Source organism: Anolis carolinensis, chromosome 6, assembly GCF_035594765.1.
Source record: "Anolis carolinensis isolate JA03-04 chromosome 6, rAnoCar3.1.pri, whole genome shotgun sequence".
Taxonomy (NCBI): Eukaryota; Metazoa; Chordata; class Lepidosauria; order Squamata; family Dactyloidae; genus Anolis; species Anolis carolinensis.
Genome location: NC_085846.1, coordinates 27,384,959 through 27,405,393, shown reverse-complemented (window position 1 = coordinate 27,405,393; position 20,435 = coordinate 27,384,959). Strand labels below are relative to the sequence as shown.

Below are 20,435 nucleotides of genomic sequence, written 5' to 3'. Positions count from 1 at the left end.
GAAACCTCACTGTCCTAGTTTCCAAAAAACCTCACAACCTCTGCAGATGCCTACCATAGATGTGGGTGAAACGTCAGGAGAGAATGCTTCTGGGACATGGCCATACAGCCCAGAAAACTCACAGCAACCCAGTGGTTCCGGCCATCAAAGCCTTCGACACCTAAAGGTCCATGGTGCTGTTTTTTAGACGTGCATCATTTTGTGATGAAGGGGCACAGTAATTCGGTGGAGGTCAAACCAAGCGTTTATAAGAGGACCGACACATACTTAAATTGTAATCGCAGAATGTATGGGGACGTAGCACGTCTCATGAAAACCTTTGATTTATATTTTAAACTAGCTTGGGGACCCGACGATGCCCAGGTCATTTGAGAATGAGATTATTTGTCTTTTAATGTTATGTGTTCTGTTTGGAGTGGGTGAACTACAATTCCCAGTATCGTGGCTGAATCCTCCCCAAACCCTGCCAGTATTATAAGTTGGCCATTTGGGGCGTGTGTACCAGGTGTGCTGCAGTACTGTCTGGATGGGGGTGAACTACTGCAACTTCCAGATTTCCGGGGCAATTGCCCCGAAATATCTATCAGTATCCACAGCAGGCAATATTCAGTCTGTGTGCCAAGTTCGGTCTAGATTCGTCATTGGCTGGGTTCAGTGTCTTTGGGTGGAGGTGAAGTACAACTCCCAAAATCAAGGCCCCTTCCCACAAATACCTGCAGTATGTTCAATAGGTCATGAGGCTTCTCTGTGTGACGTGTGGTCCTAGTGCATTGTTGGTGGGGGTCAGTGTTTATCTGGGTGCAGGTGAACTATAACTCCCTTTTTCCCAAACTTGTCCAATATGTTGTATTGGTTATGGGGGCTCTGTGTAGCAAGTGTGATGCTCATTCATTGCAGGTGAACTATAAATCCCATTACCTACTACTCCTCAACTTCCAGTCCAGTTCCCCTCCAAACCTACCAGTAGTCAAATCTGGGCATATCGGGTCTGCATGGCAAGTTTGGCCGAGAGCCATCATTGTTTGGGTTCATAGCGTTCTGGGTGTAGGTGAACTACAACTCCTCTATATTCCCCAGTTGGAGTGACAGTGCTCTGACTTGATTCAGGGTGAACTACAACTTCCACCATGTGGAGTCAATCCCTAAACTCCTCCAGTAAGTTTAGTTGCAGCTCAGTTCTGCTGTGTTTGTTATGCAGAGAGATTGGAAAGGAAAGGGGAAGTGGGCGGGGCCATGCAAATTCCACAGCAATGGAGAACCCTGGGATGCCTGCCTGTAGTGGAAGAAAAAGCAAAATCTAGGATGAAATGATCCCCAAATGAAAGCATTCCTTGGGTGGTGGGTTGTAGTGTTTGGGAAGGACATTGGCAGGGTCTGGGCTGCATGTTCATGGCGCTCGCTGTCACCGCAATGTCAGTGGAAAAGAGTGACTTGCTGGATTCTTAACTCTGGGAACTATAACCTGTTTGTGGAGGCTGGAGGGTGTCTGTGTGAGCAGATATCTGTGCCACATACACACATATGGGGTTTTTTTTTTTGCTTTTATTATGGATTTAGATTTAGATTAGATTAGATTTAGATAGATTAGATTAGATATATAGATATGATTTGTTTCTTATTTCATGGAGGTTGGATCTACTCTGCCATATAATCCTGTTTCAGAATGCAGATTTGGAGCCCTTTCACACAGCCATATAACCCAGAATGTCGAGGCTGATAATCCACAATATCTTCTTTGAACTGGATTATCTGAGTCCACACTGCCATATAATCCAATTCAAGGTGGATTTTATACAGCTGTGTGGAAGGGACCTTAAGGTCCTTCCTGACAGGCCCTATATCCTAGGATCTGATCCCAGATTTGCTGCTTTACACTGGATTATATGAGTCAGCACTGCCAGATAATCTGGGATAAACAGAAAACCTGGGATCAGATTCTGGGATATAGGGCCTGTCACACAGCCATATAGCCCAGAATATCAAGGCAGATAATCCACAATATCCGTTTGAACTGGGTTATCTGAGTCCACACTGCCATATAATCCAGTTCAATGGGGATTTCGTACAGCTGTGTGGAAGGGACCTATATTTCAGAGGAAGGAACTGGCTAACCCGCTTCTGAGTATTATTGTCTTTAAAACTCCTGTGAAAATAATGCAGTCTCCATATGTTGATAGTAGACTTGAAGGCACGTACCTGCAAACACATCTTCACCCTTGTTGATGCTCACACAGTAAATTGGAACCAAGAGGAAGCAACGGAATTAAAGTGTGGACTTGGGCTTGCTCGGTGATGTGAACCCACCATATAGATGCCTTCAGGCATGACTAGCTTTGCACACACAACCCCAGATTGCCATTCCAGTCTTCACAGTTGGATCTTGGGCTAAAACCCCATCTTCCAAATTCATCTGTGCTCACTGAATCTTTGGAACTGCTCCAGAGAAACAAATAGCACCTCTCCATTGTCTGGACGCCTAATGAACATGTTAATGATGCTTCCTTCATCTGAAGAGGGTCCAGATGTTTTGCTACTAATTGCTTCTGTGGATGGGAATACTAAACGCCCACGAGAAGTGTTCAAAATGTCGAGGATCTTGAGCCTTGAAAAGATAAGCAGGCTGGTGGAAAGATTTTAATTAGTGCATGAAAGGAGGGGGCTGTTAATTAACTCGGATTCTTCCCCGAATTCTGATCGTTGTTTGACAAAGAGATGAGTTATGGGGAAAACAATGGCTGACCTGCACAGGCCTTGCATACCTAAACAGTCCCCTCTATTTTCTATAAATCCTAGAAAGTTCATTTTTGTTCCACACGTCCCAGAATTCCTAATTGATTCTAGACACTGTTATGCCTCCCTCCAACATAACCCAACAACCCATAACTTTACACAGCTCTGCATCCAGTGTTTTAAAGAATACAACACATCACAACCTCTGAGGATGCCTGCCATAGATGTGGGCGAAATGTCAGGAGATAATGCTTCTGGAACATGGCCATACAGCCGGGAAAACTCACAGCAACCCGTTGCATTCGTTATTTCTAATAGCTTCGAGACTGCAAATATTAGGTTTGGAAAATTTCAGAGTTCTGAGACTCATCTTGAATCAAATAAATGGAAACAGCTGGGTTGTACTAATTGCTTACAATAACTGTTTCATAGGCTTATACATTATAGCCAGGATCTTGCTGGCACACTGTTGTCAGTGTAATTGTGTCAAAAATGTATAATCCTAACATTGCTTTTCTTCTGTGTTAGTTTTGAAATATTATCATTATTACTTTTTAACAACAGCTACAAAGTAAACAGAGATCCGATGGGCGCTGCGTGTTAAAGCGCTGAGCTGCTGAACTTGCGGACCGAAAGGTCAGCGGTTTGAATCTTCATGTATATATCTATCTGTCTATACACATCTTCTATCTTCTATATCTATCTTCTATTTTCTATCTTTCTATACACATAATACAAGTGAAAATTTGTATGTGTGTATGTGGCAGAGGTGTCCACTTACACAGATAGGTTCCCACCTCTACAAACAGCTACAACTCAGTGCCTAGGAGCCACCGAAGCCCTCCCGCCACTGACACTGCAGGTCATAGTGAGCGCCATGAACATGTAGCCCAAACCCTACCAATGTCTTCCCCAAACACTACGGCCCACCACCCAAGGAATGCTTTCATTCAGGGACCATTTCATCCTAGATTGGACATGTTTCCTCCACCACAGGCAGGCATCCCAGTGTTCCTTACTCTCTTGTTGGTGTGGATTTTCCATGACCCCACCCACTGCCTCTCCCTTAACCCTTTCCTACTCTCTTAACTCTTGTTTGCATAATGAACAGAGCAGAACTGAACAGCAGCTAAACATACCAGAAGACTTTGGAGGATTGACTCCACATGATGGAAGCCTTGACATTTATTAGTTGTAGGTACTGGGAGTTATAGTTCATCTGCAGTCAAAGAGCACTCCAAACCCCACCGAAGATGGACCAGGACCCAGGTTGGCACAAAGACCAACTGAACATACTGTAGGGGTTTGTGAAAATTGACCTTGATTTTGGAAGTTGTAGTTCACCCTTATCCACAGAGCACAGAACCCAGCCAATGTCGGATCTGCACCAAACTTGGCACACAGACCCAATATGGACAATTGTGCATACAGATAGGGTTTGGGGATGATCGACCTTGGCATATGGCAGTTGTAGTTCACCCTTATCCAGAAAGCCCTGAACCCAGCCGACAAATGCCCTTTTCAAATAACACGGGCACCACAGGTCTCCAAGCTAGTACACATAATAGAAGTGAAAATCTGTATGTGTGTATGTGGCAGGGGTGTCCACTTACACAGACAGGCTCCCGCCTCTACAAACAGCAATAACTACCAGTACCCAGGAGACAACAATGGCCCTCCCTCCAATGACATTGTAGGTTATAGTGAGCGCCATGAATATGTCCAAGAGCCCTTCCAATGTCCCCCATAAACACCATACTAAATAAATAAATAGACAGCCTTACCTACAAGAAAATGGAGAAAGACATGGTTCTCCACACCAAGAGACAAAAACAAAAATTTGACAAATGCCGTAAGCAACAGCCAAAGCCAGAACTGGATAAATCACGGACCATCATCAACCTGACAGACAGACAACTCACTGAAGACCAAGTATCCATTCTAGAAAAAGGAGGAAATTTTGCAGTCACCACCACCAGGATCCCAGTAGAAAACATCATTGCCAATGTTGAATCAGCAATTTACCAGCTCCCTGAGGAAGAAGCAGAGGAGGTAAGAATTGAAACAGCAAGGATCCTGAGAAATGCAAAACTCCCCCCCAGCAACATAACGAGAAAAGAAAGACAGGCCATCAAAGATCTCAACTCAGATCCTGAAATCATCATTCTTCCAGCTGACAAGGGGAATGCCACAGTAATCATGGAAACAAAACAATACAAAGAAAAAATCAGACAACTTCTAGATCCCACAATTTACAAGAAACTGAAACAAGACCCCACTAACAAAATCACCAGAAAAACGAACACTCTAATCAAGAACTCCTCCATTAACTTTGACATACGCCAACAGCTGTGCAAATCAGAAGCCCTCCCACCCAGGCTTTACGGACTCCCCAAAATCCACAAGGACTCCATCCCACTCAGACCCATTGTAAGTGCCATTGGATCGCCGACTTACAACCTGGCAAAATTTCTGGCTACACAGCTACAAACCCACATTGGGCTCACTGCACATTATATCAAGGACTCTACACACTTTATAGAAAAGATCAGCAACCTCAATCTAAGCACCAAGGACATCCTGATCAGCTTTGATGTGGTGTCCCTTTTTACCAAAGTCCCAGTAGCTGACACCCTCACACTAATCAAACAAAACTTCCCAGAAGACATCACAGCCCTGTTTCACCATTGCCTCACCACTAGCTACTTTCAGTGGGACACTGGATTCTATGAACAGAAGGATGGAGTGGCCATGGGGAGCCCTCTCAGCCCAGTAGTAGCAAATTTCTATATGGAATACTTTGAAAAACAGGCCCTAGAAACAGCACCAAAAAAGCCAACTGTTTGGTTCAGATACGTAGATGACACCTTCACAATTTGGAGCCATGGAGAGGAAGAACTCAGCAAGTTCCTGGACCATCTTAACAGCATCCACCCAAACATCCAATTCACCATGGAAAAAGAAAAGGAAGGAAAACTGCCATTTCTAGATGTTCTGGTCATCCGCAAACCCAATCAACAATTGGGCCACACAGTTTACAGAAAACCTACACACACAGATAGATACCTTCATAAAAACTCCAATCATCACCCAAGTCAAAAAAGGAGCACAATCAAAGCCCTGACAGACCGTGCACAAAGAATCTGCGAACCTCACCTCCTCCAAGGTGAACTCAACCACCTAAACTGGGCTCTACAGGCCAATGGATACTCCACCACAGACATCAGAAGAGCTGCAAGGCCAAGAACAAGCCATGAGAGTCAAGACAAAGATCCACCCAGAGGAAAGGTGTCCTTACCATACATCAAGGGAACTACTGACCGCATAGGGAAGCTGATGAAGAAGCACAACCTACAAACTATCTACAAACCCACGAAGAAAATCCAACAAATGCTACGGTCAGCGAAGGACAAGAGGGATCCTCTCTCTTCTGCAGGAGTCTACCGGATACCATGCAGCTGTGGACAAGTCTACATAGGGACCACCAAACGCAGCGCCCAAACAAGAGTCAAAGAACATGAAAGGCACTGCAGACTAATTCAACCAGAGAAATCAGCCATAGCAGAGCATTTGATGAACCAGCCTGGACACAGAATACTATTTGAGAACACAAAAATGCTGGACCATTCTAACAACTATCATGTCAGACTACACAGAGAAGCCATTGAAATCCACAAGCATGTGGACAACTTCAACAGAAAGGAAGAAACCATGAAAATGAACAAAATCTGGCTACCAGTATTACAAAACTCAAGAATCAGAACAGTAAATAAAAAGCAATACTCTGAAAACAGAGGACTTCCAGACATGAATCAACCTAGGGCAGTTAACGACTCTAAACAAAGGATGCCCCAGAGGCAGGAAGAAGACAGCAGATAAGCTTTTCAATGCTAATTAAAGTGATTAACTACACACATTCACACTGACCTCTCTCACCCTAGACTTTCCACAGATATATATTTACCTCTTTGCTTAGTTTTCTCCATACCTCACAACCTCTGAGGATGCCTGCCATAGATGTGGGCGAAACGTCAGGAGAGAATGCTTCTGGAACATGGCCACACAGCCCGAAAGACATACAACAACCCTCCAAACACCATACTGCTCACCACCCAAGTGAAGGATTTCATACGAGGACAATTTCGTCCTAGATTTTCTGGTTTTCCTCCACCACAGGCATCCCAGTGTTCCTTTCTCTCTCCATTGGTGTGGAATTTGCATGACCCTGCCCACTGCTTCTCCCATAACCCTTTGTTATTCTTTTCTATGGCACACAGCAAACAGAGGAATTGATCAGCAACTGAACATACTGGAGGGGTTTGTGGGGAATTCACTATGATTTATAGGAGTTGTAGGTACTGGGATATATAGTTCACTTGCAATCCAAGAGTGCTCCAATGATAGACCTGGACCAAACTTGGCACAACCAACAAAAATAGTGGAGGTCTTTGGAGGGATATATAGGAGTTGTAGTTCACCTACATCTAGAGCACACTATGAACCCAAACAATGATGGATCTGGACCAAATTTGGCATGTATGCCCAAATTGGACTACTGGTGGGTTATGAGGGAAATTGGCCTGGACATTTTGGAGTTGTAGGTACTGGGATTTATAGTTCACCTGAAATGTAAGAGCACTGTGAACTCCACTAAAGATGGAATTGGACCAAACTTGGCACAGAAAGCTCTAATGACCAGGAAAAAATACTGGAGGTCTCTGGGGGAAATTCACCTTGATTTGGGGGGGGGGGGGGGGGTTGCGGAGTTGTAGTTCATCTACATCCAGAGAGCACTGTGAACCCAAACACCGGTGGATCTGGACCAAACTTGACACACATACCTGATATACTAAAATTTGATTACTGGAGGAGTTTGGTGTGGAACTAACCTTCCTTTCTGGGAGTTGTAGTTCACCCACAACCAGGGAAACTGTGACCTCCAGCAATGGTGGACCTGGAAGGGTTTGAGGGGACTGACTCACCATAGTAGGAGTTGTAGTTTATCCTGCAGCCAAAGAGTACACTGAACCCCATGATGCATCTAGTGCAAACTTGCCCAACATAGCAAACTTTAAATACTGATGGAGTTTCTCAGGGTTAACCTGGCTTGATTCCAGTTGTAGTTAATCCACAACCTTGTGCATTTTGTACAAGTAAAAAAATGACTTTTTTCAAATAACTTGGACAATCCCAGGTACCTAAGCTAGTAAATAAAATGGTTCAATTTTTTTTAAAAAAATCCAAGTCCATTCTGCTTTTGTTGAGAGATCAATATTCTTCCATTTTAGGGCATACTGCATATAATACAGCACTTGATTAATATTTTTGCCATGCAAAGAATCCAGTAGTGCTTTGAATGCATATATTTGGTGAGTTTTGGTCAGCCAGTATCATTACTTTTAAAAATGAATTCTCCAACCAGCATAACTAGTGACCATACTGGCTGGGAGAGTCGACGAACTGTAGTCCATAAAGTTAACGGTTAATGTTAGGAGTAGAGGCATGTCAACTCTCTGCCTATGTTTCTAAAGCATTGTTTTGTGGTTGGCTTTGGCAGCTGGCCATCGGGATTCAAACTTAAAACAGCATGAAAGCCTTCTCACCCTGGATTACCTGACTACAATTGTATCAATAAGATCAGTAAGATTAGTAAATAAATTACCGCATGGTTTGCAAAGCTATTTTGCAACCCTATTGAGAAATTCAGATTAAGTTACCTTTCGTGTTGCTTTCTGCAGTCAACAGGGACAAACAGACCATTTTAAAGTAAAGTGCTCTGAAGAAACACATTTCTGAACAGAAGTTGGGAAAATTACTCTTTTGGGCTACAGTTACCATAATCTTTACAACCAGGGGATTTTGAATGTTTTCATCCAAAATTAATATCGATGTGCTCTTTTTTAAATACCTTATCAACAAGGCTGTCTTTTCAATACAGATCTTCATTTTAGGTAAAAACAACTTGTTCAATCTGTGTGTATGTTTGTGGACAAGCTTATCTGGAGAGGGCAAGAGAAGCAGCATACAGCATTACTGGCATGAAGAATTGCTTCGGGTTAAACACCATAGCTGCTGTTAGCCCAGTAGATCAATAGGTACTGCTCCACGGGAAGGTAACAACACTCCATGCAGCCATGCCGGAGGTATCTACTGACAACGCCAGCTCTTTGGTTTAGAAATGGAGATGAGCACCAACCCCCAGAGTCTGACACAACTAGACTTAATGTCAGGGGAAAACTTTTACCTTTACCTAAATTTTAAATACTTATAAGCAGAACCTCCCTGAAAATCTCTCTAATCTGTGAATTACACCCAAACTCTTACCTTTTCTGCCAGACAAACCTGTTTCACAGCTTCCTCCCATCTTGCAAAAACAGTGTGGGCTGCCCTGTCAAACAGGGAAGGTGACCTGATTCATTGATCGTTCAAGAGTTAGCCTTAATTGTTCTTGGTCAATTGGTGCATTCAAAGACAGGCATTGTATGAAGAGATTGAATGGCTCACGGTATAGTAAGTACATAAGTAAGTAGGTAGACAGATATTGGTCTTTTGTTCACAAGTGCCAAAGAATTTTCTCCATTCTCCCCAGTTCCCAAAATGAGAATTACCGGTAATCACTTTCTATTCATTTGAGAACATCTACAGTTCTTGAGATCAGGGCCAGCCATTCCATGAGAGAGAAGTGACTCAAATGCCTCAAGTGACAGATCCTGGGGTGTAACAATGGCAGTTCTTCTTAGTCCTCTATCCATTCCCTTCTGTTGGAAAACAGAGGTCTGTGTGTCTCGGGCCCCATCTATGTTCTTATATAATGCAGTTTGAAACTGCATTATATGGTCAGTGTATAGATTCATATAATGCATTTTGAATATGCATTATATGGCAGTGTAGATGAAGCCTGAGAGCCTGTTCTGTACCCCCTAAAGCAGAGTTTGGAGAGAGTGCTTCTTTGGATTGCTACTATAACTCCTAGACTCCTCCAGCTTTTCCCTGTAGTCCATGTCAGCTAATCGAATTATAGGCCAGAATCTTGTTAGTGATATACACAGGAATAAATTGCACCATGCATGTGGAATTACTTCTTTTGAACAGTGCATAATGGATGCATCCAGCTGGTGGTGGCAGCAGCACAGTATGGCAGATGTACAGTAATTCAATTGCCCATAATTGGCTTGAGACTAGTGTAAATATCCACATGCAGATATGTGCTTTGCCAGCACTACACAACCCTCATTTAGAGTTACTATTACACAATGCATGTCAGTGATTGGATGCTACTGTACAATGTACCGCCATAATATGTAGTGTTGCTGTATGCACAACTCAGCAGAATAGTGTGTTGCGTTGTGTTGAATAATTTGACCACTGTGTGTAGTGCGATGTATACATGCACAAGTCAGTAATAGAATGACAGTCCTAGAGTGGCATGTCAGTGTGTACTGCCTTGGTATCATGTGCATTGTGCATTGCACTGAAGTGAAAGCTATACGCTTCACTGATTTTTAATGTATTCCTCCCATCCTCATACATTATGCTGTCCAAATAGTATATATTAGTATATGAACCATGTTGTCTAGGGATCTGCAAACTAAGGCCTAAGGGCTGGATGTGGTCCTCCAAGGTAATTTACCAGGGCTACACCCTAAACTTTTGATGTAGGGTCACCCTAATTTGAAAGAACACAAAAGCAACAATCCTAATTAACTTGACTGTCTCATCAGCCAAAACCAGGCCCACACGTCCTATTGAAATACTGGTAAGTTTATGTTGGTTTAAATTGTTCTTCATTTTTATTATTGTATTGTTTGTTCTTTTTTTTGTACTTACAAATAAGATATGTGCAGTGTGCATAGGAATTTGTTCATTTTTTTTCAAACTAAATTCCAGCTCCCAATAGTCTAAGGGGCTATGAACCGGCCTCGGTGAAAAAAGTATGAGGATCCCTGCTGTAGTCCAAAAATAGCAGTTAATATTTGTGCTTTTCTGAAATGATATAAGATCTCAGCCTTATATATTATATAGGCCTTGCCTTGGGTAGGTGGGGGGCCAAGCTGCGGCGGGTGGCAACAGTGCTATGCTGGTGTCTGCAGAATCAATTAGGAGGCGAGGCTCATCAAGGGAGTTCTTTCATCATCAACCTATATACTTCCCTGCAGTACATTTCGTTCTCATGCCAAGCCACAGTCAGGGGTTGTAGTAGGATATAAGATATTTTTAGAGTTTATTTTTGGCTTATTTGAAGAGAAACATTGAGGTGAATGGTATTTGATGAGCTACTAAGTCAACTTGAACTCCTCAAATGATTCTGCAATTAATTAGAAGTGTGTTTTGTGTTAATCTGATTTGAAAAGATCAAACAGCTTTGTTGTTGTGCATATTCAAGTCATTTCTGATTTATAGAGACCCAAAGGCAACCGCATCACTATGTGTTTTTTTGATAAGATTTATTCACAGGGGTTTTTGTTTTTGCCTTCCCCTGAGGCTAAGAAGGTGACTTGGTTGAGAAGGGATTCAAACCGTGGTCTTGAGTCATTGTCTAATGCTCAGAACAGTATACCACACGGGCTTTTGACCTGACAGCTACAGGGGGATTAATTTTTCATGCTATAACAACTGCTGCAATTTGATCTGTGCCGAAGTCTTAAAAACACACACAACAGCGACAAGGCATCTCATCTGCCTTTCAAACATCATTCTGAATATTCAGACTTAAATATCACTGCTTTTCCACCTATATTGGGGTGGGTAAAATATAACCCACCCCAATATAGTGACCCCCCAGGGCTGGTGTTTGCTCTGAAATTATCTCTAGGATGTGTGGAAGGCATTTGCAACATGTTTAGAGCCCTCCTGAACCACCTAATGTCAAAATGAAATTTTAGAAAATTATTTTAAAAATACAAAGTTGCCTCAAAATGCCCTTTAGAGGGTTCTGTAAGAACCAAAAACATGTCCTTCTATCCCTTAGACCAGGGCTTCTTAAACCTTTCAACTCGCAACCCCTTTTGGACTGAAAAATGTTTCTGTGTCTCTGGGTATAGAAAATAGGTATAAAAATCAAACATTTACTGCTAACAAATCATCATTTGCAAGGCTTGCTAATTTTACTTTTTATGAAGTATGGCTGAAGCATCTTCTGCAGAGTCTACTGTAAACATTACAGAATAGATTCGTGTAAATGTCTAAAACAGCCACTAGGTGGCATTCAGAAAACTTTTATTGTTGTCAAATTTTTCAGGACCCCAGCATTGAGCCAAGGCATTGAGACTCACAGTTTGAGAAGCAGTGCGTTAAAGGACATTTGAGGACATAAAGTGACAGACAGAAAGAAAAGCAAAAAAAATGCTGGGGCAATTTTTTTTTTTTGTGGGAGCAAGTGAAGTAGAGATAAGGTTCTCCAAGGTCTTGTTGAGGCACAGTGCTTCACTTCGCATATACTTGCCCCAACAGTCTCCAGAAAGCTAATGTGACTCTAATCTCCCACAGTTGCTCAGCCATGATCTACATAAGTATGATTAAAAGGGATTTTCTTCAAATTCAATTTGAACCAGGTCTCAGAAAGATGATCACACCAAACCTAAAATATTTGCTATATACACACACACACACACACACAAATTTATATATATAAGGTGTCCAATATAGGCATTAGACTCACACCCAGTTTTTGTGATCATTGATATACTGTCTCCATAGTCAGACCCAGGTGGCTGTTTTAGCCATAGCAGTTGGTCCACATCAGTGTAGGCATTTTCACCACTTCCAAAAGCAGGTCTTTTATAAAGGTAATGGGGCTTTATTACTCATTTAAGAACAAGTTGTTAGGACAATGTATTCTACATCCCATGCTATTATGAGGATCGTATTTAACTGAATGCAAATCGGGAAACCCTTGCATATTGGTGCAAATGTAATGGCGGATGCTGACTTCAGATCTGCCTATAAAAGGTCCTATTATCCATTCACTGGTGGCACAGTGTGTTAAAGCGCTAAGCTGCTGAACTAGTGGACCAAAAGGTCCCAGGTTCAAATCCTGGGAGTGGAATGAGCGCCTGCTGTTAGCCCCAGCTCCTGCCAACCTAGCAGTCCGAAAATATGCAAATGTGAGTAGATCAATAGGTACTGCTCCGGCGGGAAGGTAATGGTGCTCCATGCAGTCATGCCGGCCACGTGATCTGGGAGGTGTCTATGGACAACGCCGGCTCTTTGGCTGAGAAATGGAGATGAGCACCATTCCCCAGAGTCGGACACGACTGGACTTAACGTCAAGGGAAACCTTTACTTTTACCTATCAATTCACTATACCATTGTTTATACTTCTCTCCTTATGAATACTCAGAAAAAAATAACAGAAAGCTTCTCCCTGCCCTTTTCCGGTTACTGCCTTTAGAGGTAGCAGCAGCCCTTCCCTTCTGTTCACATACAGTTCCCTGACTTGTTGAACTTTGTAACTGATGATCTAATGCCTAGGTTTACTTTTCTGCTCTTCCTTCCCACCTTGTTTTCTTTTGTGTAATGCCCTTCAGACTGTACCTTATCTTTTGTAGAATGGGAAATATGTAATAATATGTATCACTGTCAAAAAGGCAAGGCAGGTCTGGCAGATCTTCTGAACAATATAGCATGAGGTATAGAGTGAAGAGTGAGAGCTGATGTGATTTGAGTGTTAGACAAGGAATCTGGTAGACCAGGGTTCAAATGATGGCCTTGGACAAAATACATTTTCTCAACCTTAGAGAAAGGCAATGGCAAACTGCCTTTGAACAAATTTTGTTAAGAAAAGTACATGATAGGTTGGCCTTAGCACTGCCATAAGATGGAAACAACTCTAGGGCACATAGTAATAATGCATTGGAAGATGGAATGGGAAATTTTCATTCTACAAACTTCTTTGATTGAACTAACTGAAGATCCAAGTCTAAATCTATAATCAGATACCCCCTTTGTGTAATGTACTAGTAGGCACCCATTTTGTGTAATGTATTAGTAGATATCCCATCTCTCAAAAACAAATGAGATCAAGGGGGACGGGGGAGAAAGAAGACTTTCCTTCCATTGTTTGTTTATCATAGGATCTAAGTCATTTGCTAATCATATTGAGAACAACCCTGTAAGATGAGCTTGTTGCTGTATTTTGAAGATCACCGGTAGTTCTGTAACAAACATGGCAGCAGTAGTGGTGTGCTTATAACTTTGCAGCTTTGAAGAATTCCAGATGGGTGATAAATATCTCCTTTGGGGCAATGAGAGTTTGGTTGTGATTTAATTGCAGATTGGAGGAAAGAAATTATCTAGACACCAGATCAATCTGGACTGAGATCAGGTTGGGGCACTGACTCAATCACTGATGGCCAACAACAGATTACCTGACTTGGGAACAGCAAGATGGAGTGTAGTTCTATTAGTCTTTTTCAGCCTCATGATGTTTTTGGTATTAATGACTGAGGTAGTATAGGTACATGAATTTTATATCTGTTGGATAGTAAACCCACTCTGAGTTTAGTCTGAACTTCCAAGGAGCTGAACCTTATTGCTAAGTTAGGTTCAGAACTTTAGACAGTTCCTATAAAATTTAGATTAAAATGTAGAGAGCCTACGTTGGACCACTGTGTCCTCCATAATTTTGAGTATTGACAACTAGAGAGATAATATTTTGGTGGTTCTGCTCCTATCCAGAGGACCAAGTTCAGAACTACTGGGTGACAACAGGTCCTCCTGGCAGTTAAGCTATGGACTGTCACAATGTACTCTCCTGCCCCCTTCAATGTCCCTATAAAGCTATTGGGAGTAGTATCATTGGATAATGCGTACAGTTATCATTTGGTAGGATAATCATTCAAATGTGATTGTTCTGTTACATGTGAACAAGATGTGCCTGTGCAAGAGAAGTTCAACAAGACTCAATAAGGTGAATCTGACTCTTGGTAGGATGGAAGCCCTGTGGATGAATCATCCTTAGATCTTGGACATGACCAGTTTCCTCTTCTAAATGAAGTTTCACTCCAGAAGTAGGATCAAGTTTATAGTCTGAGGTCCTCTATGATGAATAATAGCCACTGGAGGCTCAGGGGCATGGCAGGATAGTATTCTTGATCACATTCTTTGCTGGTATATATGTTCATGGCCAATAGCACACATGCATGCACTTACACATACATATACACACATCATCACCTTTCAGGACAGTGAAAAACAAAGCTGAATTATAATTCAGTAATAACATAACAAATATAACCTCTTAAAACAACTAAAATATGTTCAAAATTCCCTGGGTGAACAAGGATATGGACAAGATGTACCATAAAATTCAGCAAAGGTGGAATTAACAACAACAACTCTTTATTGAGTAGTCAATTTTGACCATATCAAAACATGTGAAACATACAAAACGTACACACTTACCCAGTAAAACCATGTATAGATACGAAGCATCCCGGCCTACAGGCCTAGGTAGTTGTGCAAAAAATGGACAAAAAGATTAAAATTAAATATTCCCTTAAGGTAAGGTTTGAGCGGGCAAGGGTAAGTGAAACTAGTAGCTTGTCCATAGTAAATTTTAAATTTGGATTTTGTTAATGGCATTAATGTCACAGCTCTCAGCTTCCATCTTCTCGCAGATGACCAGTGCTTTTTGCGTAAAGAGGGTCAGTTTTAAAATAGAGGTTTTTTTCTGAACCCTGTAGAAGGATGTGCAATTTCTCCTTATTCTCTAAATGAGTGTGGTTCTCCAGCAGAAGCTCTAAATAGAAAGATCGAATCCTGTTGTAATAGAGGCATTTTAAGAAAAAGTGTTCTGAGTCCGCCACTTCTGAATCTACCTCACGGCACCCACAGGTTCTCTTCGTATAGGGGATATTCTGATGTCTACCTAGCTGGGACTTAATGTCGAGTTGCTCGAATCTAGCCCGGGTAAAAAGTTTTCTAATATATAGTGGATGTGTAAAAAAGAGGTAGGTTTTCATGCCCACATTGCATTTAAATTTAGCCAGGTATGGAGTGGCTCTAGCTTGCGCTATGATCATAAGATCATTTTGTGCAGCAATGTCAAGGGCTCTTTGGTAAACAATTGAGCACACTTTAGCCCCATAATTTATTAGCTCAGGAAGGTGGAATTATGACATCTCCTTCTCATCCATCCTACTGCCTCCCCTGCTTTTAGCTATTGCGGCTCTACTAACAAGGCTATTTATTAACCAGTGGACAGCAGGAGGTGGCAGAGAAGTGTTCAGCTGTGTTCTATAGCTGGGTATATAGTGACAGGTCCTCTCTGGGAATGCCTAGATCCCCTGAGGACAGTGGCATTGCTGGAAACCAGCCATGGGAACGTAATAGGTTGTTTATCCTCCATTACCCAATATCCACCAACATGGCCATGTTGGGGGCGGGGAAGAGGGCTGCAGCAGCTCAAAGGTGTACTGGATTAAGTGTGATTACTGCAGAATCAGCAAAAGTTCTACAAGCAATCCCAAAAGTGAGATATGCAAGTTGTCAGTTGCCATTACTTTTCTGTGACATATATATAGCCTACAATGCCTGATATTCCTTGGTAGTTTCTCATTCAAGTACTAACCAGACTGAACTCTGCTTAGCTTCCAAGATTATACAGGGTTTAGTGCATTCAGATGATTCGAGCCTCCCAACCTATACTCAAATATTTCCATTGAACCCTTTAAGCCAGTGGTTTTCAACCTGTGGATCCCCAGGTGTTTTGGCCTACAGCTCCCAGAAATCCCAGCCAGTTTACCAGCTGTTAGGATTTCTGGGAGTTGAAGGCCAAAACATCAGGGGACCCATAGGTTGAGAACTATTGCTTTAAGCAACCATCACTTCAACAAGTCTGGGCATGAGCAAAATGCCTTTCCCTGATTTTCACCACTCAGGGCCCTTCCGCACAGTCATATATACCTGAATATCAAGGCAGATAATCCACAATACATTGTCTACATTGTCATATAATCCAGTTCAATGTGGATTCTATACAGTTTAGCAACTCCACCTGGAACTTGAGAGAGAAATGTCCAATGGGAGGGTATCATATCCAGGCAGGATGAATGGTTGGCATTTTTCTTCAGTAATTAAAGTGTCTAATTATTTGACACTGGATTGTTTGGATACATTTGACTAGTGTTGATTACTGGATGACCCTCCACATATTTTGATGAATGGCCAAGGGCAAAGGAGTGGTTTAGAGTTGTAACAGTTGCTTGAAGCAGTTTGTGAGATTGGACTGGTGAATGGAGACACTGAAAGAGAACAAGAGAGGGAGCTGGGTTCTTTTGTTGGGGGATCTGGGTTTTAATTTAGTGCAACAAATTAAATAATAGGTGGGAGAGAGTAACTGAGAAAACAGGGTGTGTGGCAGGCAGTATGAAGTCACTTGCACTTTCTTAAATGACCCCAGGGTTTGTAGATGTCTCTTGTTTTAGAGCATCATCTTCTTTGCCACTGTAACCTGGTTAGCAGCTTTGTTGAGCATGTCACACCCATGTTTATGTGGGCGCTGTGTTACCCAACACACCTGTTCAGGCAGCTGGTGCCCTCTCTCCTCATTTTTTTTAAATGGAGTATTAAATTACTGCATTAAATAGATCAGGTGTTGCAACAGGTTCCAAATGAATGCCACATGCACAAACTGGATCTAGGATGTGGCAAGAGTATCAGATGATTAAATGGAAGTGCTTTCATAAGTATTACTTCTCACAAGCAACTCTCCCTTAAAATGTTTACGCCATTTGATTAAGACATTTTTCCTGTTCTTTTTGTGATATTCATTTTGTAAAGTTGGTTGTGTGAATGAAATTCCAGAAGAGCCCATACACCCCCTGGTTTTACAGTTTCCCCATACCCTCTGGCTATTGTATATACGATTTGCATTTTAACATCAGTATAGAACAGGCATGGGCAAACTTGGGCCCTCCAGGTGTTTTAGACTTCAACTCCCACAATTCCTAACAGCCAGTAGGCTGTTAGGAATTGTGGGAGTTGCAGTCCAAAACTCCTGGAGGGCCCAGGTTTGCCCATGCTTGGTATAGAGGCAAAGGCAAATCTCCTTGATCATCATAAATCGGAAATAAATTGACGGTATACAATAGGAACAACTTTTGTTTGGTTGTGAGTTTGTGCTCCTTCACACTCTCATAGCTTAAAGATTAAAAATAGAATTTTAAAAAATTAAAAATAGATTTGGCCTGCAGCTGGCTTCTTGGAAGGCAAAGTCTGATATGTGGGGTTTTTAAAAAAACTTTTTCAAGAGCTATTTTAAGAAGGAGGGGAATAAAATACATGGTTCATGTATCTTCACAGCAGAATAACATAACAGTACAGATAGTTTAATCTAGAGATCGGAGGGCCTGAGGGGGAAAAGAAAAGGAAAAATTGTGGGAAAAACATGTTTTATCCCCATTTTTTTTCCAAAGCCAATTTTCCTGGAGAAATTGAAAAGGGTGTAGAATATGTTCTTTTCCAATGATAAATAATATATCTATGACACGGTATTCAAACTATATAACAAGAAGACCTTAAAGAAAGATTTCTGAGACTTTTTGTTTTTACATACTTTCCCCCCGCTTTTCCAGAAAAAAAGTCAGAAAAAATGGGGAAAAAACTATCCCCCCCCCAGGCTTCCCCATCTCTAGTTCAAACTGATCTGAGCAGCATAAAGTTTGAGAGAAAGCAATACTATGTTTAGTATCCTTTGAATGCAAGAGAACTGGAAATTTATGCTAACTTTGTAACATTTTATTTTATTAAACAAAGCATTTGTAACCTGATGTGATGCCTCATGGGCCTTGTAGTCCTGTTCCTGGTACTATCGTGGCAGATGAAGAGGAAAACATGGGGTTTTCGCCGGTTCAACAAGAGCCGGAGTCCCTTCACCTGCCGGATGTTGATGTTTGCCCTCAAGAATTCAGTAAACCAGGCCTTGGGCAGTACTCCCCTCTGTTTCCCAGGAAGGAATCTTATTCTAGAGACAGAGGAGTTAGAGAAGCTAATCGGAGAAGCTTAAGAATCGCTGCCAAACAACTGGATGATTAGGTCTGCTTCCCTTGGGAAATTCTAAGGAGTAATGCATCTGGACAGAGTGGGTTTCGCTTCTCGTTCTCTAGGGAAAGAGATTGTTGGCGGGAAAACGAGACCCAATATAGGGGTTTGGCGCGAGAGATTCTTTGCGGAGTCAATTGATCAGCTTCAGGAGAGAGATCGTGTGTGGACTTCGTAACCCCAGTTCCTTGCTTTCCGGATCAAGTTTTCGAGCCTTGCCTTGCCTTGCAGTTTAACCACGGACCCTGTTCCACGCTTCACGTTTTGCCTTGTTTCTAGTCACGGACCTAGTCAAGAATCAAGTTATTTCCAGCCTTGTTGTCAAGCTTCATTGGACTTCTAAGACTCTGACATTTCCCCACACTATTGTTTGGCAAGAGTGTGTGTTTCGGTCAAGTGGATTAAAACTTTGAACTCTAATATCATTTATTGGACAATACATTTTTGGACTATATTTGACCTCTTTTGAAAGGTCTGTTTCTGAACTATATTCTTCACTTGTTTTATTGCTTTTATATATTTCTGTCCTGCTCACTTCAAAGGATCAGTCTGAACGCAGATCAGAGATAGCTGCTCTCAAATCCAATCTTTATTGAAGAACACATGACTTTGGAAAAGTCAAGAATGACCTAATGTTTACATACAATCATTTTTATCACCTCTGATGCTACGTAACACCACACGTAAATATCATCATCAATCCCCACCCCCAATATCACATTACTACCGTTTTCACACACTAGACCAATTATAATTGTTTATATTTTCAACCCCAAGTTCCCAGGCATATTCTATCTTCTTCTGCCAGGTGCTTCTAGGATTGTTTATGTTATGACTCCCAGTTCAGGGCTTGGTAATTCAGCCCTGTAACTGGGTTCCATGACATGATGCCCTCCTTTTCTTCGTCCTCCTCTTCGGTACTTCTTTCATCACAAATCTGAAACAAACCAAACAATAATTCTATGTGTCCATTTTGTCCAAAGTACCCCTATACTTTTTCAGTAAGCTACGATGGAACACAGGGTGAATTTTCCCTAAACTTTTTGGCAATGCCAACTGGAAAGTCACCTCGTTGATAACACCCTGTATTCTGAATGGTTCAATATATTTAGGGCCCAATTTTTTCGAAGGTAGCCCCAATTTGATGTTTTGGGTACTTAACCATACTAGATCTCCTTTCTCCAATTTATCGCCTTCCACCCTTTTTCTGTCTGCGAATGTTTTATACTTTTTGTGTGCTTCCTTTAAGGATGCAGTCACTTGACCCCAGCATTCTAGCATTTGATTTTTCCATTTCCCTGCCCCTGTTTCCTCATTCTCTGTCCATTTTGGCAACTGGGGCAGAGGTTGTACTTCATACCCGTAAACTATTTCAAAGGGAGTTTTATTTGTTGCTGAATGTATAGTCGAATTAAAAGCTAGTTCTGCAAAAGCCAACCACTTAGACCAGTCATTTTGTCTCATGTTAGAATACATTCGAAGGAACTGCCCAAGTGTCTGCTGAGTACGTTCCACTGCTCCGTTTGTCATGGGGTGAAAAGCAGAACTTAGACTCCTTTCTGCTCCCAGCATTTCCAAAAAATTTTCCCAAAATCTTGCTGTGAATTGAACTCCTCTGTCACTGACCACTCTAGTGGGACATCCATGAAGTTTGTAAATATGAT

The 20,435-nt window shown here is 41.8% G+C and overlaps 1 protein-coding gene across 1 annotated transcript; it reads left to right on the top strand.

The window, feature by feature from the left end:
• Nucleotides 1-4,483: 4,483 nt before the first annotated feature.
• Nucleotides 4,484-20,208, top strand: LOC134292365 (uncharacterized). The gene is made up of 2 exons (XM_062957018.1): nucleotides 4,484-10,486; nucleotides 18,487-20,208. Exon 1 carries the CDS (start codon nucleotides 4,525-4,527, stop codon nucleotides 6,607-6,609), a length of 2,085 nt encoding a protein of 694 aa, XP_062813088.1. The 5' UTR covers nucleotides 4,484-4,524; the 3' UTR covers nucleotides 6,610-10,486; nucleotides 18,487-20,208.
• Nucleotides 20,209-20,435: the final 227 nt, after the last annotated feature.

What these genes read in the sequence shown, in the direction of transcription:
- LOC134292365 (XM_062957018.1), top strand. Translation starts at nt 4,525, where the DNA reads ATGGAGAAAGACATGGTTCTCCACACCAAGAGACAAAAACAAAAATTT.